The 25,808-nt window shown below is 50.4% G+C and overlaps 11 protein-coding genes across 11 annotated transcripts; 4 read left to right on the top strand and 7 right to left on the bottom strand.

Annotated features, from left to right (window-relative positions):
• Nucleotides 1-775: 775 nt before the first annotated feature.
• Nucleotides 776-1,777, bottom strand: P174DRAFT_419301 (tudor domain-containing protein; the record flags this gene model as incomplete). Its single annotated transcript, XM_024824774.1, has 3 exons — nucleotides 776-864; nucleotides 920-1,664; nucleotides 1,727-1,777. 3 exons carry the CDS (start codon nucleotides 1,775-1,777, stop codon nucleotides 776-778), a joined length of 885 nt encoding a protein of 294 aa, XP_024683952.1.
• Nucleotides 1,778-4,028: 2,251 nt separating this feature from the next.
• Nucleotides 4,029-5,986, top strand: yap1 (putative bZIP transcription factor AP-1/Yap1; the record flags this gene model as incomplete). Its single annotated transcript, XM_024824775.1, has 3 exons — nucleotides 4,029-4,511; nucleotides 4,584-5,776; nucleotides 5,836-5,986. The coding sequence occupies 3 exons, from the start codon at nucleotides 4,029-4,031 to the stop codon at nucleotides 5,984-5,986; spliced, it is 1,827 nt and encodes a 608-aa protein (XP_024683953.1).
• Nucleotides 5,987-6,127: 141 nt separating this feature from the next.
• P174DRAFT_131411 (uncharacterized protein) lies at nucleotides 6,128-6,725 on the top strand. The gene has a single exon (XM_024821104.1). The coding sequence runs from the start codon at nucleotides 6,316-6,318 to the stop codon at nucleotides 6,616-6,618; it is 303 nt and encodes a 100-aa protein (XP_024683954.1). The 5' UTR covers nucleotides 6,128-6,315; the 3' UTR covers nucleotides 6,619-6,725.
• A 377-nt stretch (nucleotides 6,726-7,102) lies between these two features.
• Nucleotides 7,103-9,760, bottom strand: P174DRAFT_131409 (uncharacterized protein). The gene is made up of 4 exons (XM_024821103.1): nucleotides 9,627-9,760; nucleotides 9,302-9,461; nucleotides 9,110-9,221; nucleotides 7,103-9,031 (listed from the first exon to the last, which is right to left on the bottom strand). Exons 1-4 carry the CDS (start codon nucleotides 9,633-9,635, stop codon nucleotides 7,201-7,203), a joined length of 2,112 nt encoding a protein of 703 aa, XP_024683955.1. The 5' UTR covers nucleotides 9,636-9,760; the 3' UTR covers nucleotides 7,103-7,200.
• Nucleotides 9,761-9,935: 175 nt separating this feature from the next.
• Nucleotides 9,936-12,714, bottom strand: P174DRAFT_511143 (putative glutaminase). Its single transcript, XM_024831757.1, has 3 exons — nucleotides 12,471-12,714; nucleotides 11,959-12,413; nucleotides 9,936-11,908 (listed from the first exon to the last, which is right to left on the bottom strand). Exons 2-3 carry the CDS (start codon nucleotides 12,392-12,394, stop codon nucleotides 10,182-10,184), a joined length of 2,163 nt encoding a protein of 720 aa, XP_024683956.1. The 5' UTR covers nucleotides 12,395-12,413; nucleotides 12,471-12,714; the 3' UTR covers nucleotides 9,936-10,181.
• A 593-nt stretch (nucleotides 12,715-13,307) lies between these two features.
• Nucleotides 13,308-14,433, bottom strand: P174DRAFT_367851 (putative NAD binding Rossmann fold oxidoreductase; the record flags this gene model as incomplete). The annotated part of the gene is made up of 2 exons (XM_024822199.1): nucleotides 13,308-14,048; nucleotides 14,107-14,433. The coding sequence occupies 2 exons, from the start codon at nucleotides 14,431-14,433 to the stop codon at nucleotides 13,308-13,310; spliced, it is 1,068 nt and encodes a 355-aa protein (XP_024683957.1).
• Nucleotides 14,434-15,142: 709 nt separating this feature from the next.
• P174DRAFT_419306 (uncharacterized protein) lies at nucleotides 15,143-16,253 on the bottom strand (the record flags this gene model as incomplete). The annotated part of the gene is made up of 5 exons (XM_024824776.1): nucleotides 15,143-15,536; nucleotides 15,595-15,682; nucleotides 15,754-15,922; nucleotides 16,016-16,185; nucleotides 16,238-16,253. 5 exons carry the CDS (start codon nucleotides 16,251-16,253, stop codon nucleotides 15,143-15,145), a joined length of 837 nt encoding a protein of 278 aa, XP_024683958.1.
• A 988-nt stretch (nucleotides 16,254-17,241) lies between these two features.
• On the bottom strand, nucleotides 17,242-17,694 carry P174DRAFT_429743 (uncharacterized protein; the record flags this gene model as incomplete). Its single annotated transcript, XM_024825589.1, has 1 exon — nucleotides 17,242-17,694. One exon carries the CDS (start codon nucleotides 17,692-17,694, stop codon nucleotides 17,242-17,244), a length of 453 nt encoding a protein of 150 aa, XP_024683959.1.
• A 1,523-nt stretch (nucleotides 17,695-19,217) lies between these two features.
• On the top strand, nucleotides 19,218-19,816 carry P174DRAFT_511144 (uncharacterized protein). Its single transcript, XM_024831758.1, has 3 exons — nucleotides 19,218-19,275; nucleotides 19,362-19,483; nucleotides 19,548-19,816. Exons 1-3 carry the CDS (start codon nucleotides 19,257-19,259, stop codon nucleotides 19,788-19,790), a joined length of 384 nt encoding a protein of 127 aa, XP_024683960.1. The 5' UTR covers nucleotides 19,218-19,256; the 3' UTR covers nucleotides 19,791-19,816.
• A 1,436-nt stretch (nucleotides 19,817-21,252) lies between these two features.
• P174DRAFT_458913 (putative MFS monocarboxylate transporter) lies at nucleotides 21,253-22,650 on the bottom strand (the record flags this gene model as incomplete). Its single annotated transcript, XM_024829720.1, has 3 exons — nucleotides 21,253-22,215; nucleotides 22,269-22,410; nucleotides 22,469-22,650. 3 exons carry the CDS (start codon nucleotides 22,648-22,650, stop codon nucleotides 21,253-21,255), a joined length of 1,287 nt encoding a protein of 428 aa, XP_024683961.1.
• Nucleotides 22,651-23,061: 411 nt separating this feature from the next.
• P174DRAFT_458914 (putative C6 transcription factor) lies at nucleotides 23,062-25,280 on the top strand (the record flags this gene model as incomplete). Its single annotated transcript, XM_024829721.1, has 3 exons — nucleotides 23,062-23,658; nucleotides 23,718-25,193; nucleotides 25,215-25,280. 3 exons carry the CDS (start codon nucleotides 23,062-23,064, stop codon nucleotides 25,278-25,280), a joined length of 2,139 nt encoding a protein of 712 aa, XP_024683962.1.
• Nucleotides 25,281-25,808: the final 528 nt, after the last annotated feature.

A 25,808-nucleotide genomic window follows, 5' to 3' on the forward strand; every position in this document is an offset into this window, starting at 1 on the left:
TGAAACTTCTTACGCGGAGTTCCTAGAGAACCCCCAGCCCCAGTCAGGCGAACTTTGAACTATTGAATCTACAATCCTGGCAGATGTGCAGGGACGACCGCTCTGATATCTCTATGGAGACTTGTGAGTCAATCCGGCTTCGCCTTCGCTCATGATGATTTATCATGAGCCGTCATATAGACGAATGCCAAGCTTTGCGCCTCCCAAGGTCGCATAGCCCGCTAATGTCCATGGACCATCGATGGAAAGGCGTAGGAAACATTGGCTGAGAGACTTTATGCCTCTGATTGCTTCAAAGCTCCCAACTTCATGTTCACAGACCGTGGGAACCACATATCAGAACATATGCAGAAGATGAGAGATAAAAGCGACAGACTCTTTGAAAAGGTTTTCCCTTTGAGTGGGCGATGCATCTACATGACCAGAATCTGGCAAAGGTTGCACATAACACCTATGGTCCTCTGTTGCAGAAAACCAGAAGACCCTATGATGAAAAGATTGCCATTAGAATAGAGTATAACACGTGAGGAAGTTATGGAGGATGTAACTCATGGAGATATCATGTCACCAGTATCTGCACAACCACAATCTACGTATGGCCAAAACCCATGCCTCGGAACATCAGTCAAAATTATGCTCTGTGTCGCCAATCTTCCAGTTAGCGATAGGAACGAACAGGCAAAGTAGAAATGTAGTGAAACAAGAACGCAAAACCCAATGCCCAGTTGATATCATCACAAATGGAACATTGGACACTTTGTCGGTGACAGCCAAACTAGTAGGCGTCCTCATCTGCTTGCTGATACACATGGCGTGCCCTGGAGGGATCTTTGCGCATCTGTTGGCCGGAGCCAGTAAAGCCCACTATTCAGACACGAATTAGTGCATCACTCTGAGATCTGAAATAATGGTGCCTTACCTCGGGCATTAACCCCCTCCCCTGTCCGAAACATGCTCTCTTTCCGGCCCAGCTTGCTCTTGCTAGCAAAATCCTTCCACTTCATCTTACCGGCCTCAAGCTCGCGAGTGGCCTTGACTTTCCGAGCCACCTTCGAAGGGCGTGCAGACCCGTCGTCGACCTTGCTAGGCTCTTTGCGCGCCTGATTTGCCAATGCAGGGTTGATATCTGCCGCGGCCGAGATGACACTGGAATGAAGGGGTTGTGGTGTTGGAGTCTGGGATGAAGAGTAGCCTGAGCTTCCATCAGCCTTACGTTTCCGCGAATCAGCGTTGGAGATGGGCTTGATGTCTTTGGCTGTCAGAGATTCAACCGTTCCGTACGACTTGAACGAGACCAAGTAGACAGGGTTGGCAGATGAGCCTGTTATTGAGGTAATGCGCGCAGGATAGAAAGAGTTATCGCCCGAAACCCATCGTGCGAGGATGTGGTCATTGACGGAGAACGTAACCGGTGTGGGGGCTTCCTCCGGAGTTTCGGCAGTGGGCTTGCGATAGCCAGCCTGATAAGCAGGGTGGTTCTCTTTTGACCATTTCTCCTTCGCTGGCGGGGGAGAAGGTTTGGCAGCAGACGGAGGAGGAGCAAGCGGCTTGAGTTCGGCGATTGATGTTTCCGTGAGATTTATGAGTTCTTCCAGTTCAGTTTTAAGACTCTGCAGTTCCGTGTTGTCTGGATCTACCTGCAAACTCGATTGAACGGTTTCAAGCTGGGAAATAGAGAAAAAGTCAGTTACCGAACTGTGGCATGGTAGACGGCAATGCGACATACCTGTAGCTTGAATTCCTTGACTTCTGCCTCAAGAGCTGCAACATCCGACATGGTCGCTGACTGATGTGAAATGTGGTGAGATGAAAAGAATTTTAACAAAAAAGTCGAGTAGAATCTTCCAAGTGTATCGCTGTGCTCACAAAGAGCTTTTGGGGTTGCAGATTAAGATAAATGAATGCAGCTTTCCAGGTGTTGGTTCTGAACAGAGGCAATATGGAGGAGTGGTGGATTCTTTGCAGATAAGGATAGCACGTGACCAGTCCTCCTTATCAAGCAGTGAAGATCGTCATTGTCAAGACTCAGAAGTCCTTTTGAGTAGGACGAACAAATACGCAGACAGATTTGATACATTACACCACCTTTATCCTCTGGGCAAGTTCTGATATGTCGGATGAGTAGGTACAGTAGTGATGACAAGAAAAGGATATCACTTAATCATTCCATGAGTTCCAGATGATAGTTGGCATTACCAGTTCTCGCCTGGGCCACCTCATGACCGAAATCTACAGGTTACTATCCATTATTGATATTTGTTGAGAAGACAAGGAGAAACTAAGATAGCCAAGATGTTCTGTGAAGCCCAGATTTGGAGTAGATGGGCCCTACGGAGTACAGCATCTAGTCACTTCCCTGCCCGGTGATCAAGACCTAGATAGCACTACTCCGTACCCGGCAACCCAAGTCCAATTGCCACTGAAATCTTAAATGGGCTTGAATACGAGGCAGAAAACCATGGGATCGATCAATGGACATCTTTGATGGGAGTAAGGTACTAGACACCGCAAAGCCTAGATTCTCTGATGACTTTTCCGAGTGTTCTGGATGTTCTGGAATAGCTGGTGATAGAGATATGCCTTCTCCTGGCAAGGTCAACCTTACTCTGCACCTGCTTGATGCTTCAGAGTTCAGCCACTACACCGATATTCGGAACGTTGGGATCGTCACAAATAAGGTACTTTTGGTGCAGTAGCGTATGCAAGGCGGTGGGAAACTGGGAATACGTCAACTCGCGATGCCTGGACTATGAGTCATGCCTGATAGATTGATTAACTATTAACTAAGCAAGTAAGTTGAGTTTCCCCGGTTGAAAGAGGGACGGCAGATGAGGAACACCATCGCAGGGCAATAGCTAGACAGCATCTGATTGAGTATTTCCATGGACTATCGACTGAACTAGAAGGCTGGAACTAAATAAAATGGCGCGTGGAATTTCACCGGCACGGAGAGAATCAATATCCGGCCTGGCTGATTTCTAAGCACCGAGTCACCCAATTTTTCCGCTCTAAAGCAGCGGGAGACATCAGGTAGAACCATTGGCTCTCGTCTATCAAGTGGCCATTGCTCAACCAATAAGGACTGCCAACAACACGACGCCGCCTTTTTGCGCCCGTTTGCCCCCCATCGTCTATGGAACGCCCACCGTAAGACTGGCCTGAGGCGTTGATTGATTGCCCTGTGAACCGTCCATCGCCGCCCCCATCTTCTTGGAAAGTGGAAAATAATGGGCCTTCGGTTTCATCCTCGTACCACCTCCCCTCTCAGCCACATCTCTCTCACTACACCTACTCTCATCATCAGAATCCCCTGTCTCAATTCCCACTTCGAACGGATCTCTTCATCTCCGCAGGCTTCTTCCTGGCCTGAGATCAATCACTCATATCCGACGACCTATTCTCAATCGGACCTGATTTGCCTCTTTCGGCAGCCCCTCATCACCAGTTGTCAAGCGGTACCGGCTGTCGATAGACTTGTGGCCGCGCCATTCCACCCTATACGACATCCTTCCATCTGACACTAGGCCACTAGGCCACGCTTTGGCATAAGCTCTTGGCTCCTGCAACCTTTATCCTAATCTCACCATCTTTCCTTGACCCTTTCGCTACCACTGTCTTCCTCGTCAACTCTCCTCCAGTCTTCCATTCTTTCTCTCATATTGTCGTATCTCATTCGACTCGCTTGGAATCCGCTTTACTGTGTCTTTCTGGTTCTCCCACACTCCCTTTGTCTTTACGTCAACGGGATTGATGCCTTGTTGAAGCGGGGTGGAACCGTAAGAGCTTTGGTGGCTTTTCCGTCTTCATCAGCATTTACAAACCGGGCACTTTGACACATTCCTTGGGCTCTCTATCGAAACGATAAACGGGCGCGAAGCCCGGGCCTTTCTGGTTGAGGACAATAAGCTAACAAACTCAACACTGCATTGTATTTGAGCAAGCCGTCAGCGGGTCAAATTATTACTTTCAATTGACCTGGATCATCTTACCGTTATTCATAGCGATACCCCGCTTCTTCCTCAGCTGCCATGGCGGACTACAATACTCTTTATCAACAAGGCCTTTATCTCTCCCCCGGTCAACAGGACCTCCTCCTCGCGGCTCTTTCATCAAACAACCAGACTCAGAAACAACAAACTGTGACGCACAACTCGGAAGCCAATCAGAATCTCAATCACACACCCGGCCATGCTTCTTCCGGCAGCTTCAGTGTTTCTCCCCCCAGTGGTTTGGACGGCTCAGTGAATCAGTCAACTACTTTCGGCTATGAAGACAGTCCTTACCTGGATTTGAATCCCGACTTCGACCTTGAGTTTCTGGGCAACGAGAGTTTGATTGGTGATCTGCCCCCGAGCCTGCCTTCGACTGAAGACTATGAACCTGGTGATAAGAGAAAGGATATCGATGGACAAGAGAATGACAAGGAGGAGTCGGGCAAGAAGCGACGGGAGAGCGATGAGAAAGCAGTCAAGAAGCCCGGTAGAAAGCCACTGACCTCGGAACCTACTTCGGTATGTTTTCTGTGATCCTCTTTCTTCGGTGCGGGCCATTGTGTAGATAATTGGTGCTAACATTTTCGACAGAAGCGCAAGGCTCAGAATCGCGCAGCTCAGCGAGCCTTCCGTGAGCGCAAAGAAAAGCACCTGAAGGATCTGGAGACCAAGGTGGAGGAGCTACAGAAAGCATCGGATAATGCCAATCAGGAGAACGGACTTCTGCGCGCCCAGGTGGAGCGTCTGCAAGTAGAGCTCAAGGAGTATCGCAAGCGTCTCTCCTGGGTAACGAGCGGCAGCGGCCTCTCTCCTGTTAATGCCATCCCAGGTGCATACTCCAAAGGCATGTATGGTCTGAACAATAATGATTTCATGTTCGACTTCCCCAAGTTCGGGGATCTGCCCGGTTCACACTTGTTCACCAATACCCAAGCAAGCAAGTCGAGTCAGAACAAGGCGAAGGACAACCAGACAGCAACTCCACGCAGCGAAGCTCAGGTTCCCGGTGTCCTCAACCGCAACGGGCTTTCCAACGGACCATCACCCGTCAAGTCCACACCAAGCGGCCAGACACCGAATTCGCAAACATCTACACGACCTGGCTCTGGTACATTGAACGGGGCCATTGATAACAAAGGAGCTACCAGGGGCTATGCGCACCAGGTCAATTCATCGTACAACGCGAACACAAAGCAGGCAACCCACGATACCCCTAGTTCAGACTCTCCATCATCCTCTTCAGATTCGCACCATAGCCAGCTGCTCTCTTCCAATGGAACCTCGCCTGAGCCATCTTTGCACTCGCCTGCTGTAAAGGCGACCGAGAGTAGCACTCCCCATGCATGCACTTATACCACCATCAACGGTGAGGAATCCTTCTGCGCTCAACTTGGTATGGCATGTGGCAACATCAATAATCCCATTCCAGCTGTCAGACAAAATAGCGAAAGCGCGTCAAACACCCCTAGCCATGCCAACAATTCCGACCAGGCTCTGGGTTTGGATCTTTTGGCCCAACAGAATGGAGGTCAATTCGATCCTGTGCTGTTCGGTGATTGGCGTGAGCCTCAAGATGCTATCTTGTCGCAAGACTTTGGTACATTTTTCGACGATGCGTTCCCTCTCCCCGACCTGGGAAGCCCATCCCACAATTTTAGCGAGGCGACCAAGCAACCAGCGGCGCCAAAGAAGGATCTTATCGCTGAAATCGACAGTAGACTGGATGAAGATGAGGTGGTGCCTGGCGAGGACAAGTCGCAAATGCTCACCTGCAATAAGATATGGTATGCTCGATTTGATCCCTTACCGCTCTCTAATCTCTTGCTAACTAAGTTTGTCGTAGGGATCGCCTGCAATCCATGGAGAAATTCCGCAATGGCGAGATCGACGTGGACAATCTCTGTTCAGAATTGCGCACCAAAGCCAGATGCTCTGAAGGCGGCGTAGTCGTCAATCAGAAAGATGTCGAGGACATCATGGGTCGCGTTAAATAGACGGCCTATGAGTGCAGCTGATACGACGGTAAAGACAGTCGACATCTTGTACAATTTCCGGCCAATTCTATGCACATCCTTTGGCGAATCCGGAGACAGATACCCATGTTAAACGACGCTGCAATTGATGTTATCACGAACAATATTTTAGGATTAAAAGGAAGTTTGGGTGGATTTTATGGGACATTCATTCTCCGAATACTTTTCCAACCTTGAGTAATCCTTGTTCCTTTCGAATCTTCGCTTCCTCAAGGCAGCCATTTCTCGTTCCTGGTTGGTTTCCCTTTAGCTGCTTTCTTTTATTATGAAATTTTCCTTTCCCCCCTTCAATGGCGAACTGGAGGCACGGAGTCCGGAATCACTGCTGGGGCCTTGGTTTGGAACGACTGTACATCAACAACCCTCACCTCAGTGGGCCACTCGATCACTTCGGGATCGGAGTATTTGCGTTATTTTTTTCTGGATTGGAGCTTCGGATTCTTACTTCTCAATGTTCGGAGGGTTGGACCGTAGTCATTGTCATTGCTTGTTGCTCAGCTCTTGTTACTTTTGTACAGCCCAAGCTACGAGTATTTCATGACTTTGTTCATAGCAGTAATACACGAGAAATGCATACTGAGTACTACCGGTGAATCCTGACATTCAAGCCATCGATCTACCTCTAACTTGCGTGACCATACCCAGACAAACTCATGTGCTACACAAATGCATCCAGAGAAGAAAAACGAGACTGAAGCTACAAGGGTATCGATATTGGTGCGTACCAGGAAAGACTTAGAATACACAAAAGGTCGCTGTCGGTGCCCTTTCCTGTCTGCTGTTCTTGTTATTGGTTTTGTTTTTCCTTTTATTGCTTCCTTCGTCTCTTTTCTTTCCCAATCGTCATCCGCACCCAAGTCGGCAGCTTCCCCTTTCTTGCGATGGGACACCTTCTGCACCAACAACTTCCCATACTAGCAAGTTGAAGGGGACGGATGATAAGGTCTTCTACTAGAGTGTAAGAAATGTCCATGTGCATCTCGCTCAGAAATGAAGAAATAAGTGAAGAAGAAAAGAAGCTGAAAGCAGAAGGAAGAAAATAAAGGCTTTGCAAGTATCACAAGAGAAGAAATTAACAACCATGAGAGACTAATTGAACACGACGTGCCGGGGAAATTGGAAGGTGGCAAGGAAATAACACAGAAGAACAGGCAAAGGAGGAAATGACACATCGCTCAGGACTCTCCGCCAGAGGGAGCGGGCTTGTCACCGGAGGGTGTCGATGTCGAGGCCGTAGGAGAGTCCGATGCGCCTCCCTTGCTGAAGCCGCCACGGCCACCTCTTCCACCACGTCCACCGCGGTCGGTGCCACGGCCACGTCCGCGTCCGCTGAAACCACCACGTCCTCGGCCACCATCGCTGTCACTAGCACCTCCGCTCTGGTATCCGCGTTGGGATGCATTGGTGCCTCTGTTGCTGGCTTGCCAGGTGCCGGCACTACCACGGTGGGAGCCGCGGTCCTCGAAGAACTTCAAATTAGGCTTGCGAGGTTGACCAGGAGCGCTGGGCTTCTTGTGCTCGGCTGGCTGACGGTCAAGGGCGGCCTTGGCTTCCTCGATGGTGGCGAAGGTCACAACATGATTGTACTTGCCCCACTTTTCGACCTTGAGAATCTTCGCCTTATCCTCCTCGGGGAACAAATCGCGAACCGCCTGTTCGTTATCGACGTTCGAGACAAACAGTCCGTTGCTCTGCTTTTTCTCACCTCTGGGCAAAGGGGATTCCGAGGGCTTCTCTGGCTGGGCAGTTCCGTTGGATTCGACGGTAGCCGCCTTGTCCGGCGAACCACTAGGTTGAGGTGCAGCGCCAGAGGGCTGTGGGGTTGCAGGCTTAGGAATTACAGGGACGGGGGATGCGCGAGTGGGGCCCGCAGCAGGACCCTTTGCTTGAGTTTGCTGCTGGGCGGGCGCCGCAGCCCGAGCAGGAGCAGGAGGGGCTTGACCGAACTGGGGAGGAGTAGCGCTCGGAATACGGGCCGTAGTGGCTGGAGAAGCTGGAAGACCACTAGCCACTGTCTGTCCGGCAGCAACCTGAGGTTTTCCAGTACGGTGAGCAAAGTTGAAGCCCTGAGCGCGCATCTCCGTCGCAATGCGACCACCCTCGATCTCAAGGACGAGGAAGCCAAATGCGGCGTCTGCAAGGTTGAAGTTCCACATGTTCTTGAAGGCGCTCTCATCGACTTGCCCCGCGGCGTTGCCCGGGGCAGTGGGGCCACCGAATGGATTTCCACCGTTGGCAACAGTAGGCATTCTCTGAACGACGTCGAGAGCATTGTCCAAGAGAGTCTTCTGAGCTTCATTGGAGGAGATAGCGGCTTCAACCTCACCGCGGACGGTCTCCCAAACATCGTTGAAAGAGGCCTTGGAGGCGGCGAGTTTACCACGGTAGTGGTCCAGAGAGGGATTGACAGAGAACTCGTTGTAGGAGGAACCATAGCGGAAGTGAAGACCAGCTGAGATGGAGAAATCGGCCTTGAGAGTAACGGACAGCTGATTCAGCATACCCTCTCGAGCGGGCGATGCGTGAGTGACGAAAATCCGGGTCTCCGACGGGTCGTATACGCGGTTGGCTGTGTCGATCAGCTCACCCATTTGAAGCAGAGTGGTCCACATGGTGCCTTGGCCACCAGCAATCGTGGTCTTGCCCTCGCCATTGTCAAACAGCTTGTGCATGACAACCGCACCTCCCAGACCAAGCAGACGAAGCTTCACACCGCCGATATCAAGCAACCGCGAGTTAGCCTCGTCAATGATGTGCAGATTGTTGACCTTGTACTCCCCGGAGCGGAATTTCTCCAGCACCCGGACATCCTCACATGCACCCCAAACGGTGTATACGGGAACTTCGAGTGTGAGCCGCTTGTCGAGCAGCATTGGAAGTTCGGAAAGCGGGAGTTGATCGGGGGTGAATCGCTGCTTAATAGACTGCTGAGGGGGAGTCTGGGCGATCGTGCGCTTCACACTTTCGGGCAGCAATGGAGAGTATTGTGCCACATGCTTGAGAGTCCTGTAGTGCGTTTTCAAAACAAGTTAGGATTATGCCTGACGCCGAACAGTCGCGAACAAAGCGCCGAGTCCAACTCACTTGTCTGCAATCCGCTCAAGGGAGGTATCATCGTAGAAGCCGAAGTCACCAGTGTGAATGATATGGTCAGCACGGGCCTGCTTGGCCAGCTCATTCAAATATTTTAGATTTCCTGCGCAAGATCTACGTCAGTGCCCGATCTTCAGCGGTGTTATCTGCAACCGAAGCAGTTAGCTCCTTCATGCGACCTACCTCTGACATCTGCGATACACAACACTCTGACGGGGCCGTTTTGAATCACCCGGCCATTGTTGGGAAGAAGAGGGGCGGCGCCAGGCACAGGACCAGCGGCAGCCGCAGCACCGTTCGGTAGAGAATAGCCTTGGGGAGCAAAGTTGCGAGGAGGACGGGGCTAGAAAAACCGTAGGACAAACTCGTTAGCTTCGGATCTGACAGCGATTGCATGCGAACGCTCTACTGGACGCGTAGCTCTCGTAGTGGAGAGCTGGATAAGCTACACAGGGAAAGCAAGACGGGGGGAAGAGAAGCACGACGTGGGGACGTCGGGACAACTTACAGAAGCCATGAGTGGGAATCAAAATGAAAGTACAAAGAAGGGGATCAACGATGCTCGACAAGAAGGAAGCGGATATGAAGGAGGAGGAAGAGAAAAAAGGCAGGCCGGTGGTTCGTTTAGGGATGCTGGAGTTGGGCAAGTTGAGTCTGTTCCTGTTGCTCGTTGGCTTCGCCCCGAAAAGAAAGCCCGCCGTCACCAGCTTATGTAAGCGACCACCGCAGGGGCCAGTGCTGCCGCAAGGGATTCAGCAGTCGGCCCACATATAAAGACAGTGTTACGCTGCTACTACACGGATTATTGATCTAAGTCTCTTCAGGAGACTGAAGACAGGGGGATGGAGGCAAGTTGTTTGTTTCTTTCTCTCTGTGTTCCTGTTCTGGTGGCTGGGTGTCCTATTCAGCCATTCTACCTCCGCCCTTTCCTGCGGCTCAATCCATTCACTGCACCTGGTTTCCGGATGTTTTGGATGTATCTAAAGTTATCTGGCGCTACCTAATAGATGGCCATGTCTCCATGTTAAGAGCACGCATCGTCCAACCCCTGCTCAGCTGAACATCACAGCTCTTGCCTTTCTTCTCCCAGAACCTGCTGGCTGTGTTTCTCTCCCAGACTGGAGCTTTCCTCCTGCTTTGGTAGCCTGACCTGAAGGGATCTGGGTCCCTCTAGTGCCAGCAAGGCAAAATGCCCACCCACTGTTGGACGCGCTCGACACAGCACTGGGACACCAGGCGTGTTACCTTTCGCTGAGGTCGCGATATATCTATCTGAGAATGGCCAATTATGCTTGCCATTGGTCATGAACGCCCACAGGTCATTGACAAATTCGCTGCGGGTGCTGTTGTCAAGTGTGCCTGCTAGCCACATGTTCCAGTCCGACTTGGCCCAGTCTTGCCGGCTGTCTAGAGGGACGCCGTATTCACCTCTTACTGACTTGAAGAAAGTGCTGCTCATCTGGTGAACTTCCTTTGGGAAAGCGCCAAGGCTCAACAACACATCTGGGTAGAGATTATAAGGTATCTTCCAGGAGGATGGCTTGTCGGGGTACTGCAGCACAAAATGAGTCTTTTGCTCATCTGTCCCCAGTCCTTGGGCGAAGAGTAGGTCGGCTCGTGAGCCTGCAATGCTAGAATATTCGGTCAATCCTGTTAATTCTCCAAACGCCCTGAGACCAACCACTGCTTTGATGGCGAGGTTGGTCTCATTGGCCAGCGGACCAGCAGCATCATTTGACGACAGCTGCTCAGCGATGTCGATGCCATTTTCCACCAGATAGTCGGCATATCCTTTGAGGATGTGGAAATACTGGGCTGCCCATGCCTCATCTCCAGTCGCGCGCACATAGGCCAGGGTAAGAACCATGAGGTTGCCGCACTCCTCGATGGGCATAGGTTCCGCTTGTTGGTCATCATGTCCGACGGCGTTGGGATAATGGCTGCCCATATCGTGGATCACATACGGTTTGTGCCAGCGTCCTGCTGCGAGATATCTCATCATCGGCTCTAACAGGAGTCGGATATAGCCCGGATCCATGGCCCAATATATGGGAAAGGCAGGCATGATGACATCCACCGTGTTAACATTGCCATCGCTGGAGAGCTCCTTGATGAAGGCTAAGACTTCGCTGGTATCGAGCGTGTCATTTGGGATTGTCAGATCGATTCCCCCGTACGCTTGCCGAATCGACAGTGTGACGATGTCCGCGTACTTTTGTCCTGCGACTGATTTTGCTGCGGTGGACAATTTCTGGTCCAGTATTAAGGATTCGCCGAGGGCATCTGAATAATCATCCAGAAAGTATGTGACCGCGTCGTATGTATCGGGATACTTTGCTCTATAGTACCCCGTGTATGACCTTCCAAGGTAGTTGATCGCCTTTTCCCGCACATATCCAATGGCGAAAGTGACCTCCTGGTCACCCGTCACAACCCCAAGGTCATGAGAGAGTGCCGCGACGTCGCCAGACTTGCACTGCTGGCCGCCTGCAGCCAGTCTGCCGGTTTTGACGAACTGTGACCTCACTCGGTCTCCATTTCCTGACGCAAACGAAAGCCTTGAGGAAGCCGTTGGTCTTGATGCAAATATAGCCTCTCCCCACGTAGCCATATCACTACTCTCGGCGTACAGCGTAGCATCTTCGATCTTCAATGAAAACATCGCAGTAGATCCTGCATTATTCAACTCGCAGACAGCCCCTCCAGACTCACCCGTCCATCTCCCATCAATACCCGAAAAAACCTGTACACTATTCGCGGATGCCCCAGAAACAGACACTGTCAGATAACCTACGACAAATCATTAGCTCCTTTCCAGCAACCGCAGTACACACACCCACTAAAAGGAAGCGACTGCCGCAGATAATTCGCAGGCGACACCGGCGCCAAGAAATCCAGCGTCACCATCACCGTTCCAGCACTAGCAGTAAACACCGAATGAGTCGCCGTATACTCCGCGCCATGCACAACAGCCGGCTGGACGCCTTCCCCGGGCTCCTTCACGCCCATTAAACTATACGTCTGACTATCAACACGCACCATGATGGACCAGCCAAGATCCTGGCCGGCCCAGAATTGTGGCTCGGCAAATGGTAGCGCCTGGACCCGGTCGCTGGGCATCCATGCTGAAAGATATGGATTTCTTACTGCCAGCGGGTATGAGGGAGGTCGGGCTGGCTGGTGGAGGATGCGTCCCTGTTGGCCTGTATAGAGCGAAGAGACTATGGTGCAGAGCGAGGTGACGAGCCAAGGTGTAATACCATCATAGAGACGCATTCCGGTAGACGATGTCTTGCTGCGTGGAGTTATCAGGTTTGAAGTCTTGTAAGCATGAGAGGGAATCTTAGAATACATCCAGTATGGAATTCAGCACGTCAAGTGGTGGCTGTGGATACAATCGGCTTGCTAATGAGATTGCGTATCCCTCAGTGCAGGAATGCCGATCTTTCAGCCGTTGATTTCGTCATTGGAATAGGCCGTCTGTTGTTTGACACAACACTACTCACGGAAGAGTTATAGCCTCGCTGGTCCACTCTAACCAGAATAATACAATACAAATACTTCAAATAATGAAGACTGCCCAATTTGATAACAAGGTGGGCAACAAAGTGTGATGGAAGATCAGATAACACAAGTACACTGGTGGGGACCGGGGACAGATAATGCGGGGAAAGCCATCAGATGCGCCGGAACGGGTAAGCCAATGTCATTGTCCTTTCCAGTTCACCAGCCATGGATACCAGAACAGTCAATTCTGATCATAAGTTAGGAGTATTTCTACATCAAAGAAAGAGTCCATTACACTAGAACAGACCCATTCCAACCGGAACACTCTCATACGCCTCGCAACTTCAAGCTGCTGTACCTCAAGCAAAGGAACACTATTTGTCGAAGAGCCAATCTCCGAAATATGGGCATATATCTGGGCCCGTATCATCAGGGTAATTAAAACTAAAGATCTCCAATCATCGGTCTGGCGTTCTCTCATGGCCTTCACCAATGGAGCAATCTAACAAGACAGATGTAGTGGTATAGATATGATAGGCATTCGAGAGGAGAAAAACTATGACTTAGGAGGGTCGTTTATAGCCAAGTGTTTGACGAAGAATCATAACGTGGTCAATTGGCAAACTCAAGACTCATTAAGATCCAAATGGCAATCAACTAGATGTTCTCAGTCCGAGGGCAATCAAATCTGGGCTCTTTCCACCCGTCTTCCAATCTCGTCAAAGTGTATCTGCTTGCCTGTCACCAGGGCCTCCTGGAGGTATGCACCAATCTCAACAGCTTTGACGGCGTTGCTCAGCTTCATCGGGAGCGGCGTGTTATCCAAGCATGCGGCGGTAAATTCATTGGCCTCGGTCACGAACGCGGGTCCGAAGCGACCTATGAAATTAGAGGGAGCCTCGCGAGTAATACCTCCCGGATGGTAGAAGTTCACCAGGTTACGCTGGGGATTGGCGTTCACAGACAACTTGCCCTCGGTGCCGATGACTTCTGTGGTGTCTTCCTGGCCATGCGCCATCATGCGGGAGCAATAGTAGTATGCAATCTTGCCGTTGTGGAATTCAACAATTCCAACAGCATTGTCATAGTCGTTGAACTTCTTCAGCTCCGGCTGCACAGCGGTTATGCCATATGCAGAGATAGTCTTGGGGACCACATCATCACCGAAGAACCACAGAGTAAGATCGATATCGTGTACGGACATGTCCACGAAGACACCTCCTGACCATGCAGAGTATGCGACATAAAATCCAGAAGGATCATACTTATCGCAGGTCTGGCTGCGAAGGACTGAGGGTCTTCCGATAAGCCCTTGGCTGATCTTGTCGTATACATCACGGTAGGACTCGTCAAATCGTCGAGAGAAACCGCACATGACCTTAAGGTGTGGCTTGGTTCTCGCCTTGTTTACGACAGACTTGCACTGAAAGTCAAGATTCCAGTCAGTATATGGGACGGTGTTCAGGGGATGTAGACCTTACCACTTCAACATCAGTAGACAACGGTTTCTCACAGAGGACATGCAAGTCGCGATCGATCGCTTTGATGGTTTCTTCCGCATGGACAGGGGTTGCAGTACCGATAGCGACGGCCATCAGCCCTGGGTGCTCAAGTATCTTATCGTAATTGTCATAAAGAGTGACACCGTACGGCTCAAGATTCTGTCTTCCCCAGGCGATCTCTGCCGGGTCAGGCGAAAATGCAGCCACCAATTCAGCACGGGGAGTGCGGTGCAAGAAGTTGATCGCATGGAGCTTGCCAACTCGACCTAAACCAGCCATGCCAACCTTAAGCTTCTGTACTGCCATTTTGCTGGTCTGTATTGGAAATTGAACAATGAGTTCCAGCGGCAAAGATAATTTTCGCTAGGTATTTCCTGTACTGTTGACGAAAAGAAGTCTTCACAGCTTTGCTCATGTCAAAGGAGTCGATTGATCAGGGAATTCGAATGGCTTTATAGCCAGACAACAACTGAGGACTACCATCGTCTCGATTTCATCGCAGACTGATTGTGGGGGGTAATGGGTAATTTGAGACCAGGCAAGTATCTCCGGAGGTGGGATGACATGAAAAGAATCATTTTACTGGTCACATATCATATTCATGTTGGTGTTTGATAATGTCGAAATTCTGCAGAAGAGCGAAGGTGGAGCAGAAGGTGGGGAGAGTTTCCCTTTGCGGACGGAGAGACTTGCCTTGTGGAAGAAGGTTCGGGCATGGGGCTTCCCAGTCTTAGGCTAGGTCCGCACCCAACCCAAGCCCTACCTTGGCGGGCTTGACTGGGGCGGGTTCCACTGGCCCGGGTCCATAAGTCTAATGCCTAGGTAGTACTCCCTTTATGGGTTCGAATATGAGCCGGCTTCCCCAGCACCTGAGCTGTGTATTCTCCACGTCCGTTCGTCCCTTGGGAAATGAAATATAAGAACAATTGCAATTGAAAGGAAACTAAATAACATAAAGCACAGGCAACATTCTGTGAGCAACTAAAACTTTGTATATACTTTGGTCCATCCAGGCTTATGCAGGCGGAATGGGTATCTGTCCAGCCGTCCAGTTGCCATTTACATACTGATACTCCGACACCCCGGGCACAGATTGTGGCTGCTGGAAATACACGCGGATATTCAACCCGCTGCCAGTGCCCCAATTTATGGCGGCAACCTGGCTTCCAGGCATGCCGGTCTGGGAGAAGGCGCCGTCATACCAACCTGAGTTAGAATCATGGACTTTCTCCAGGGTACTATTGTTAGAACCACCGTAGTAAACATGAATGCTGCCATCTTCCGTAGTGGTAACGGCGAGAGCGGTTCCAGGGCTGGCATTGGGGACCGAAAAGCTGCCAGGGTTCCAGCCTGAATCGGAATCGTGGGCCATCTCAACCAGATTGTTTTGGGTGTCTTGGAAGTACAGTCTGGGCGACTTTATCAGCGGTCTTGCAAAAGGATGCAGTGAGAATTGGATGCACCAACCTTATTGCCTGGTTAGGCTGCGAGAAGGACGTAACGGCTATGGCTGTTCCAGGGAGTGCCGCGCCCAGGTTAGAGAGAGTCTGCCATTCTTTTCAAATTTTCTAGATAGAGAGAACAACGTCATTGAGGGTACTATTGCGTTGCCTTGGTAATGCTTACCATCCCATCCGTATTCTTGGATTGAATTATCGGGCGACTGGGCATAGACTCGGAGCGCTTGGGTTCCCGCAAGGTAAGCGGCTCCCACGGTGCTGTTGGCTGCGACTTGGAAGTTGTTGTTGTTCAATGCACCCGTGTACCAGCCAGAGGTAGCGTCGTGGGCTGCCTCCTGCAGGGTGTTGTTGTTGTTGGAGATGAAGTACACGCGGATATATTAGAGACATTAGATTTTTGTTATGCAATTGAATGGCAAGCATCTCACACTGTCAAGCGCCAGGGATGTAGCAGCGAGGGGAGAACCCGACTTGCAGTTGGCAATTATCCCGCCAGGGTACCATCTATTTTCATATGCACTCTCGCGAATACCGCCGCTTGGATCCTGGGTATACACCCTCAGGTGATTGCTGTTGTTGACAGCCGCAACTGGACAGCCTGCATCTAGGTTGGTCTACCTCTTGTCAAGATTATAGAACGTTGAACTGACCAGCTCCGGAGCTCATATTGGGAATTGCGTGCTAGACAAATAACAAACCTAGAGACAACTCTGTTGAAATGATGGTCAGATGGATATTCAGGAAGGATGGATTTGGTGTGACTGGGAGGGACTGTCATGCAGTGAGCAGTGTGAAATTCCCTCTGTTAGCAAATCACACAACACAAAGATTCAAACTATGAGTGAATTTGACACTGATGCCACAAGGCTGGGAGAATTGAGTCCAGATGAGTCTCACCTTGCCTCTACCGGGTAGCATGGCCGCGGGCCTGATTACCTCCAAGGCGCAAACACACTGTCCAGCTGTCTCCGGGGCACAGGGCGCGATTCCACTTTACAATAATCAGGGAGCAATTTGAGCCCGTTGAGCCCCCGGCTGTGCTGGGGATAATATGAGATTAGGCTCAGTCAGGCTAATGAATAAATCACTTAATACACTTAGTCAATTAAGTTATGATCATTTGGACTGAGAATACCCATTCCTAGCACTTTTATAGTAGTTCTCCTAACCTATCATCCAAGCTTAGCTTGAAACGTTGATTTAGAATTGCTAAGACAAGGTAGTATCTATATGGTTTTGTCATTGGTGACTCTTTTATGTGTGGTCCTATACACACTTTCGTCCTACTAGCTGCTTGTTGTAAAAATTAAGTGGCACCGTCAAAGGCCCGCATGCAATAAGACCATTCCAACCATTCCTACCATTCCTACCATTTCTACCATTTATGGCCAAGACTTCTTTGATGGACTCTGCGGATATGTTCCTTCATATTATCACATCTGTTAGACACCTTCTGGCAACCATCAACCGGACAGCAGTAGGAGTCGTTGCAGATATGAACCGCCTTCAAGTGCCGTAATAGGTCGCTCTCTCGGCCAAAGGTGCCAGTATATTCGCACCCCTCCCATCTACACCGCAGCTGGACAGCTTGAGTTCCCCGTCCAACGCTTAATAGTTTAGCTAGAACAGGCGTGGTTGGAAAGATGGCTCTAGCTCACCGTTTTGTAATCCGTTTGTCATGAGATGAGTTCTTTTGCAATCTTGCATTACCGCAGCTTGCACTCTCGGCAGAAGATCTCACGTCGGAGTCCCTCTTGGGCTCCCTGCGGATATATTGACCAGGTGACTCGCCATTGGTGGTATAGTTGTTGGTCTTGGGGTCGGGGACATGTTGTGCTCCCGTAGCGTCATGGCCATATGCGAGCTGCAGGTCTTTCAAGGTTGGGAATCGGAATGGATTATTAGAATATCCATAGTCAATGTCGTCTGGAAAGAGAGGTATGGCGCCAGAAGTATTTCCTGCGGTATTTTCCGGAGCGTATTGAGGTATGTCCATTGCCTTTGTAAATGTATAAGGAACACAAAACCCTGGTAGATTAAGACTGACCGATTCAGGGAAGCAATGGATGGTCTCCAACTCCAACTGGGTTGGATAGAAAGAGCACATGTTCCATAAAATGGCTTATTCGGGACGAGAGTGTGCTGAGACTTGAAGACAGTAGATGCATTAGCGCAAATTAGTGCATCACTCCAACTTGTTTAAATAGGACCTGTTTTCAAGCTGTTGTGACATATGCGGGATCCTCCTCATACTCCTACAGAGCATGGTACTCAACTAGGGATCACCGACTGGAGCACTGCTCCTACCATTCAGGGTTCTCTGTGGACTCTTCTCCAGAATTATGATGTATTACATTTACCTACCCGTGAACAAAGCACTGCTTGAAAACCCATTAGTGCAGAAAAGTCCAATAGGCCTGGCCTCTATTGTTGGAATAATGCCACAAACATCATTTACTTTCCTTTCTTGTATCAACTACTCACTGAAAGCAGCAAGCGTTGGCATTGACAACCTCAACTGCATCATTCAAGCCTGCCAATTGGCACGTAACGCGGACGACCTCATGATGCATACCACCATATATGCCATAACCGCAGACAGACACCGTCCGGATGAGTCCAGAAGCTCAATTCGGCTTCGACCATGACAACTACGTGACGTTTGACAGCCACACATAGGTCCGTATGTGATCAGCATCCACTTAGTGTCCGCTTACGTCCTTCTCCTCCGAGGAGATATTGAGTTCGAACGGAGAAGCGCAGTTTCCGTCATAGCAGGGTTGGCGTACCGAGACCAAGGAGATATGAAGAAGCTTATGAAAAGACATATCTTGAGGTCATCACCTCACAGCTTAGCTACCGTTCCCAGCTTCAACGTTGGAAGGAGTTAGCCGGTTTGGGAACATCGACAAGGAATACGAAGCAATTTATCCACTCCCCAGCAAGACATGTCTCACATAGATGCCCATTAGTGCAACTGCATCCGACATTACCTTCAGGGAACGAACTCGAGGACGAACATCAGACCTGGTGGATGAATCCAACCAGCGATACTGGGATCCACAGTGGCAGATGCCATTGAGGCATCATGCTCGTGCTCTGCTATCGCATAGACAGAACAGAACCTTGATAATTTGCCTAACAGGCTGTCGTCTGCTGTGGGGGACTTGGCAGCTCTTCATATTATGCAAGGAGATTCGAAGTCCTCCGCAGCCAACCCTATTTACCATATCCGCCAATTCTAGGCTCATTCATGGAACATGCACAGACGCTAGCAACCACCGGTATGGACTGTCTATGTTTCCTCCTAGTGCCGAAGGTTGAGCAGAACGAATATGTCCGCTCAAGGAAAGTGTCATAAGTAGGATGCTCCCTGTCAAAAGACGCTTGCAGTTTGGGAACCTCTAGCCTGACCATCCTGCCCTACAACCTGCGCCGTGCGCCGTGCGCCTGATTTGGTTTGCGTCATGGAACGCTATATGGAAATGCAGCAGAGTATACTCAACTTCCCTGATATCATGAATTGTCTAATAATTATCTTTCCAGGTATACTTGAGCTATAAAGGCATGCAGGTTGGCGTGCATGCTCTGATTGCTTCCAATGCAGACAATTCAAGCGCACAGAACCCTACTTTTGAGTGATCTTCTACGATAAATAACAACAACCAAATGGCTAATTACCTTGAAGGTAATTCGAATACTACCTTCAATACGTTCAGACACTCACATTCATAAAACCTTCAGGAGCAATTGTAAAACTCAACCAGCCAACAGCTGGTATCTTCTCTGCCACACAGATAAGCGATGCAGAAACTGTTGCGTCTGCCCTCCAAGTTGCAGCAAAACCTGATGTTCGTGTCGGCTTTGGGCCTGTCAGCTTTTTTGGAGTCGTCACAGTATGGTTACAGCCTTTTGTTTCTCCTCTGTAATAGCAAGCGTCTGACCTCTTCTGCTATTTAGGTCTCTGGCTATGTTGACACTAGCACATACGGAGCGTCAGTTGCGGTCGCTGTGATTGGCATCAACATTGGCACTCTGACTGGAAACCTCGAGGACGGGATTACCCTCAAAGTTAACCTGATTGCAGTCAAGGGCGAACTCCGGTTCTACCTTAAGAATGGCAATGAAGTGTGGCTGCACGTGGATCTTAACGTGCTTTTCGATGGAGATTACAACGATGATGTCAAGATAATCAGTCTCTAAACATAAGATTGGTGGGAAATAGCGAGGGACAGGGGTTACGTTACGGCGTCTGGTGTGTTCTGCATTTGGTAATTACCAGTCTTTTTGGACGGGCCTCGGTATAGGTTTTTTTTTCCCTGGTCTGTTAGGTTTTCCCTATACTGTGATGCAAATGCAGAGGCGTGTACAGTCTTTCTGTGCCTACTGAATATCATATTTGAGGTTATCCCTTGCGTTTATTAGTTAAGCTGTAGCAGGCTTCTACCAGTTTCTTGCTTTTCCCTATTGGACCCTGTCGAGATTGTCATGGGCTGTGTCTGTTTAGTGTAATAACCAATGCTACACTAAACAAATAGCCAGATCAGTCTGTATTAGGTACCCTAGTTCAATGAACTTTAACATGAATATTCAGCCAGTTCTATTTCTGGGCCGTAGTGTAAGCCTGAGGGTTCGTCTCTCCCACTGGCACATCTAGTATGTATACATTGCCACAGTCACTATTAAAGTTCTATTCAAGAATGCACCAAAATATCTCCCAATGATTATATACTAGACAGTGCCTGTAGGAGGGATGATTGTATCTTCAAAATCTAGTATTACTAGGCTAAAGGTATCCCAACAATGCCCTCCGCCTAGGGTTACATGTCCATCCTCAGAACCATCTTCTGCACGAATCGTCCGCCTCGCGCCTCTTATACAGCAAGTCAATGTATAGGTATAATTCTAATTCAGACTCAACCGAGGACAATGGTCAGCAGCACAGGAATCGGGAATGATGAGCAAACCCCGAGAGAGGTATCCACGGCTACAGTGCACTGTCAATGCAATGAAGACATTCCATGAATCTACGGGGGTGACCCGCAGAGCCAAGGATCCGGGCCCGCTTAGCGCCCGGCGGGTCAGCCGATCCCTAAACCAATTCCAAATCCTGCATAGTTAAGGAACTTATGATACAAGTATCATTAGATCAACTGCTCCATCCGGGAAGGACGCAGCTTACGGAGTAGTGAGCACAGCAGTGGCAATGGCCTGTGTCTCTTAAAGTTCACCGGGGAACACGGGGCCTTGGACTTTTTTTGTTATGTATTTTGCTTTCTTTGTTCTAGTACCAGCGAAGCAAATGTTTGTAGATCTCCGCTAATAGACTATGAGGCATATATTCGAGCGGCAAGGCCGAAAGTCGATGATTCTGCTCACTTAGCCTACCTAATAGGGAAATGTGCTCTGTATAATCATTCCAAATTAGTGGGTTGAACCATGGATGTAATTCAACATCTAATTGGTCCAGTCCAACTTCCGCGGAGTTCATGAAACTGTACTGAAAACAGCAGGAGACGATTGACAGTCAAGATTATTGCAGTCAGGGTTATTGTGCATGTTCCCCTTCAGTCCTCTTCGTTTTGTGGTGTCTGACGCACCACCTGAAGTGTTTGCCTCCCAATTCCCACTGTACATTTGTTGTCACTGCAGACCAAAGACGGCATTAAACTTTGGCTAGCAGCTTTCCTGCACAGAACCCCCTCGCGACAGCAGCCAGACAGGTACACACAGCCATCGACGAGCCCGCAAACAACGCCGCCGCCTCGTACCCATAGCTCCGAATGAGCGCCCCCGCAATCGGCGTCCCCGTCAGCCCAGCGACGGAGACAATCGCGCTCGCCTGTCCCATGTACGTTCCGATCTCCTGCGGCCGGGGCGCCAGCTGCGCTATGGACACGGGGTACAGGGAGATTACCGCGCCCGAGGCGAAACCGAAAACCGCGGCCCAGGCGATGAGGCCGGCAGCTGTGGTGATGCGGATCCAGACGAGGAGCAGGATGCTGTTGGCGGCGTATACACACACGAGCATGTTCAGACGTCCGAACCGATCCGCCAGGAATCCCGGGATGATTCTCCCGAGCAGCGAGCCGGCGTTGACGATCGACAGCGTGTAGAACGCTAGATCCCCGCCCATGTGTATCTTCTGGATTGCGAACGAGACGATGAAGAAATACGGCACCCACATCCCCCAGAAACTGAGAAAGACGGCGGCCACTAAGAATGAGTACGATGGTTGCAAGAATGCGCGGGGGAGGAACAGTTGGCCCTTGCGTGGTGGCAGCCGTTCTCTCACTAGGGCGCAGGCGATAGACAGAAGGCCGAGAACCACGAACCCGACCACGCGGACACCCCAGCCGAACCCTAACCGCTGGCTATAGAGAGCGTGTTTCAAGGCGATGGGGAACAGGAGACCACCCAGGGAAGAACCGGCGGCACAGATGCCCATAGCAAGGCCCCGTTTCTTCTGGAAATAGTGGCCGATGGCCGCAAGGGAGGGCGTGAAAATGAAGCCGGTGCTTAAGCCGCCGAGAATCCCCTGGGCCAGAATGACTTGATAATACTGTTGGCACAGGCTGGTCATTATGATGGAGAAGACGAAAGAAACCGATCCTGGTATCAACAGTATCTACGTGTGTCTGTTAGTCGAGGCCTGTCTGTGGTGTTGGGATGATATCTTACCTTTGCCCCGTGCAGATCAAACAGACTCCCTGAGACCAGACTGGTAACGAACTGGAGGAAGATCTGAATCGAGCCAATCCATGCAATCTCTGAAGCCGTTTTCTCAGCCAACTGGTGCTCACTGTAGTATGTCTCATAGATGCTGAACCGGTCTGTTTAGTTCTTTCGCCCAAGCATTCTTAATCTGGACGGTGACGTACCCAAAAGCAGATAGATATCCAAAGGCACATCCTAAAGCGATGCTTGCGCCGAACACAACGGACCATGCTCTTACTCCTCCTTCTGGGAACGAAGGCTTTACGGCTGGAGTTGTGTTCACCTCCGACCTCGGCTCAGCAGCAACCGTGCCATTTGGAGGCGAGAGATGTGCTTGGGTGGCCATCGGGACAATGCACGTAAAGGGTTTTCAGTGACCTATATTGAAAACACCAGAGGAAATAGTTGCTTTTGGAAGAGATTGCGGATGCGGATATGATACAGGATGGATGGCTATTCATTATATACTCTCCATGACTTCAGTATGTCCATCGGCCGACCAAATCCGACCCAAACTCCGTAGATCAGAGAAAAACTGTTAATTTCCCCTTTTCCTGCTCTATGTTGAAGAAATTATCTGGATGAGCGGGTGTTCGTATTGAGGTCGGAGTTAAGCGTCGGGGTGGTCGGCCGACCAGAATCTCCCTTTGAGTTCGCTGAGCGGATGGAATCATCAAGATCTCCCGCCCCTCTTCCTACTAACTCCTACGGACGTGATTTTCATCAATGACTCCGAATTCTCATCAAGATAAGCTGTATGGCCACTGATACCTCCCCCAATCGACGTGAGGTTCGCGCTTGTCAACGATGTCGGACTTTGAAAGTCGGCTGTGACAAGGCGAAGCCGGCATGCCGCCGGTGCGTCAAGGCCGGTGTAAGTTGCGTGGTACGCCACAGTGGGAGCAACGAGACCGATAGAGCATCTACAAATGGTGACACGAGTATTCTGACGGAGGGTCTGGATGGTTCTCTGCGGAACAGGGATGAGGTACGTTTGGCCCGATGTCTCTACTGCCCTCCACTCACAGCTGCACAGCTCACCGGCCGCTCCGTATCCAACGAAAATGGGTCCTTTCATTCCCCATTAAACTACCACCAATTAACACCTCACAAGCGCAATCGCAATCCCGTGTCTTGTATCCGGTGTCGCCGATTGAAAGTCCGATGTGATCGACAGGAGCCATGTCACAGGTGCACAAAGGCAAAAGCAGTCTGTGCATATGGCCGGTCAAGCAGGATTCGCCATGATTCTGATGGTGAATCTTTTGCGGACAACTCTAGTGCTGCCGCTCGCTTTGCCGTGTGGAGTGGCCGGTTCCGGACAAACACTCACTGGATAACGCTAGTCAGGGAGGTATGTCCTGTAATTAAGCCTTAAATGGGATCAGACGAGCATTGCTGACGGCTCATCAGGTTGAAAACTCTCTATCAGCACATGGTTCCGGACTTGCTCCCCACAGTCATTCGAGTCATTCCAATCGACCCGATATATTTTCGGACCTTCCTTGGGGACTAAAGAAGGTGGAATCGAAAAGTGCACTGCTCGAGCGTATGCCGACTCGGGTGGTTGGAGAGAAGTTGATTTCCATGTATATCGACGTTGTTGAAAAGACGCACCGTTTCCTGGACCTGCCAGCATTCCAGCAACAATTGCTGCTCTTCTGGGACCACCCTATGGAAGCTGAAGATGGCTGGCTAGCCCTACTTTTTGTCATTTTCTACCTCGGCCAAGAAGCCCATCGTACCGCCGCTTGTGGTTCGACTGACTTGCTCTTAAGCGTACCTCGAACCGAGTTCTTAGAAGTATCGCAGGGATTTCTCCATCGCACTTCTTTCGTTGCACGTCCGAATCTCGACATCATTCGAACTCTATGCCTCATGGTCGTTGCGAAGCAGATGGTGCAAATGTCTTGCTCCGCGATGGATACTTCGTGGTGTCTAACGGGATTGGTATTGCGCATTGCCATGAGCATGGGTCTGCACTCAACACAAGTGGATGACCCGAGACTTGGAAAGGCTGAGCGACAGACGCTCAACGGTCTCTGGACGTCGATCATGTATCTCAACCTCCGTCAGTCGGTTCTGACGGGAATGCCAATCCTGCTCCGGCCGCGAGATTATACTTGCGCATCTCCTCCCAGCGTCCACTGCTGTCCTAACAGAGCTCTCCCACGGCTGAATTTGGAGGAGGAGACAGAGACCTTCCATGTCCTTTTCGGACGCGCCGTCCCACTCGCATCTCAATTAATGGACCTGAGCCACGACCCGACTCGATCAGAAACCTATGAGGCTATTATGCACTACACAGCGGAAACCAGACACTTGCTGGTCCATGCATCAGAAACACTACGAAAATCCCAGCCGACGACCGGCGAAGCCCGGCAAGGCATCATGCTCGACATTCTATTCCGCCAGCTCCTCCTGTCCGTCCACCGTCCCTTTGCCCACGATGAACGTGCTCCACTCCGGTATCCTCTCTCGTACTGGACATCCTTAGACTGCGCCCTCGCAATCCTCGTCCACCAACGGGACCTCTGGGGAGCTCCCGCGGACAACTCCCCGGTCAGCCGATCTTTCGCCCGCCTCTTCTGGCCGGACTTCCTCGTTGCGGCCCTCACGCTATCGGTGTACCTGCTTCGAGCGGACACGCCGCTTGATCCGCCGCCGAGCAGCGGGTACGGTGGCATGCCCGCGCGTGCCACATTGCAGGATGCACTGCGCTCGTGCAGAGACATCTGGCAACTAGAGAAAGACAGAAACATTTGTCATTCGCACGCGTTTATATTGATTGATCGCGTTGTTTCAGCTTTGGAGGAGATGGGTCCCGATAGAATACCGGCCTTGAACCGTGCTGATGTTGAAAGCGCCATCGATGCAGCTAGTGCTGGGGTCCACTGAGACGGTATGCAGTATAGAGTCGGTGTGACAAGCTCCTTGGGTAAGTTATGTCCATTGTCTAGATTACTCAGAGCCTAGTTCTGGACTCATGCCGTTTTCGCACGGCTAATTGCTAACCCTAAGTTAGATATCTTATGATATCCGCCTCGCGGGAGGGATCTTGGTGTATGTGGAGCCCTTCCCTGGTCTTAGAGTCTGACTAATCTCGTAGAAGGAATAGTTACTTGAAGTATTTTACCTTGGAGTAGAAAGATGTCTTAACATCTTCTCTTAGGGCTTCTTCTACCAGAATTGAATGAGTCGCAGCGGCCATTACAGAATAGGTGGAACAGGAAGGAATGATTTTGGTCCAACAAATAAGACCTTGCAATGCAGCTAACCAGCTACTGCATATCCATTTCTTTCATCAGAAACCCAGCCAGTCAAAACCTGCAGAGTCGTATTCGCCGAATTGCCCCTCGTTAGCCATCCACTGAGGCTGGGAGCCAAGCATTGGCAAATAGGAACTCTCCACTCCTATGCATTTTCTTGTCTCACATCGGCTGGCTCTCGGGTCACTCTCAGTATGGGTATCACCTGCAGGAGGGTCGTATTGCGGCAGACGAT

This window comes from Aspergillus novofumigatus, assembly GCF_002847465.1.
Source record: "Aspergillus novofumigatus IBT 16806 chromosome Unknown P174scaffold_3, whole genome shotgun sequence".
In the NCBI taxonomy this organism is placed as follows: domain Eukaryota; kingdom Fungi; phylum Ascomycota; class Eurotiomycetes; order Eurotiales; family Aspergillaceae; genus Aspergillus; species Aspergillus novofumigatus.

What these genes read in the sequence shown, in the direction of transcription:
- P174DRAFT_131411 (XM_024821104.1), top strand. Translation starts at nt 6,316, where the DNA reads ATGGCGAACTGGAGGCACGGAGTCCGGAATCACTGCTGGGGCCTTGGT.
- P174DRAFT_131409 (XM_024821103.1), bottom strand. An exon ending in GTGTATCGCAGATGTCAGAG is followed by an intron (nt 9,222 to 9,301) that starts GTAGGTCGCATG and finishes GATCTTGCGCAG; the next exon opens with GAAATCTAAAATATTTGAAT. An exon ending in CTTGAGCGGATTGCAGACAA is followed by an intron (nt 9,032 to 9,109) that starts GTGAGTTGGACT and finishes AACGCACTACAG; the next exon opens with GACTCTCAAGCATGTGGCAC.
- P174DRAFT_511143 (XM_024831757.1), bottom strand. Translation starts at nt 12,394, where the DNA reads ATGCGTCTCTATGATGGTATTACACCTTGGCTCGTCACCTCGCTCTGC. An exon ending in GCGGCAGTCGCTTCCTTTTA is followed by an intron (nt 11,909 to 11,958) that starts GTGGGTGTGTGT and finishes GATTTGTCGTAG; the next exon opens with GTTATCTGACAGTGTCTGTT.
- P174DRAFT_511144 (XM_024831758.1), top strand. An exon ending in GCTTTTTTGGAGTCGTCACA is followed by an intron (nt 19,484 to 19,547) that starts GTATGGTTACAG and finishes TCTGCTATTTAG; the next exon opens with GTCTCTGGCTATGTTGACAC.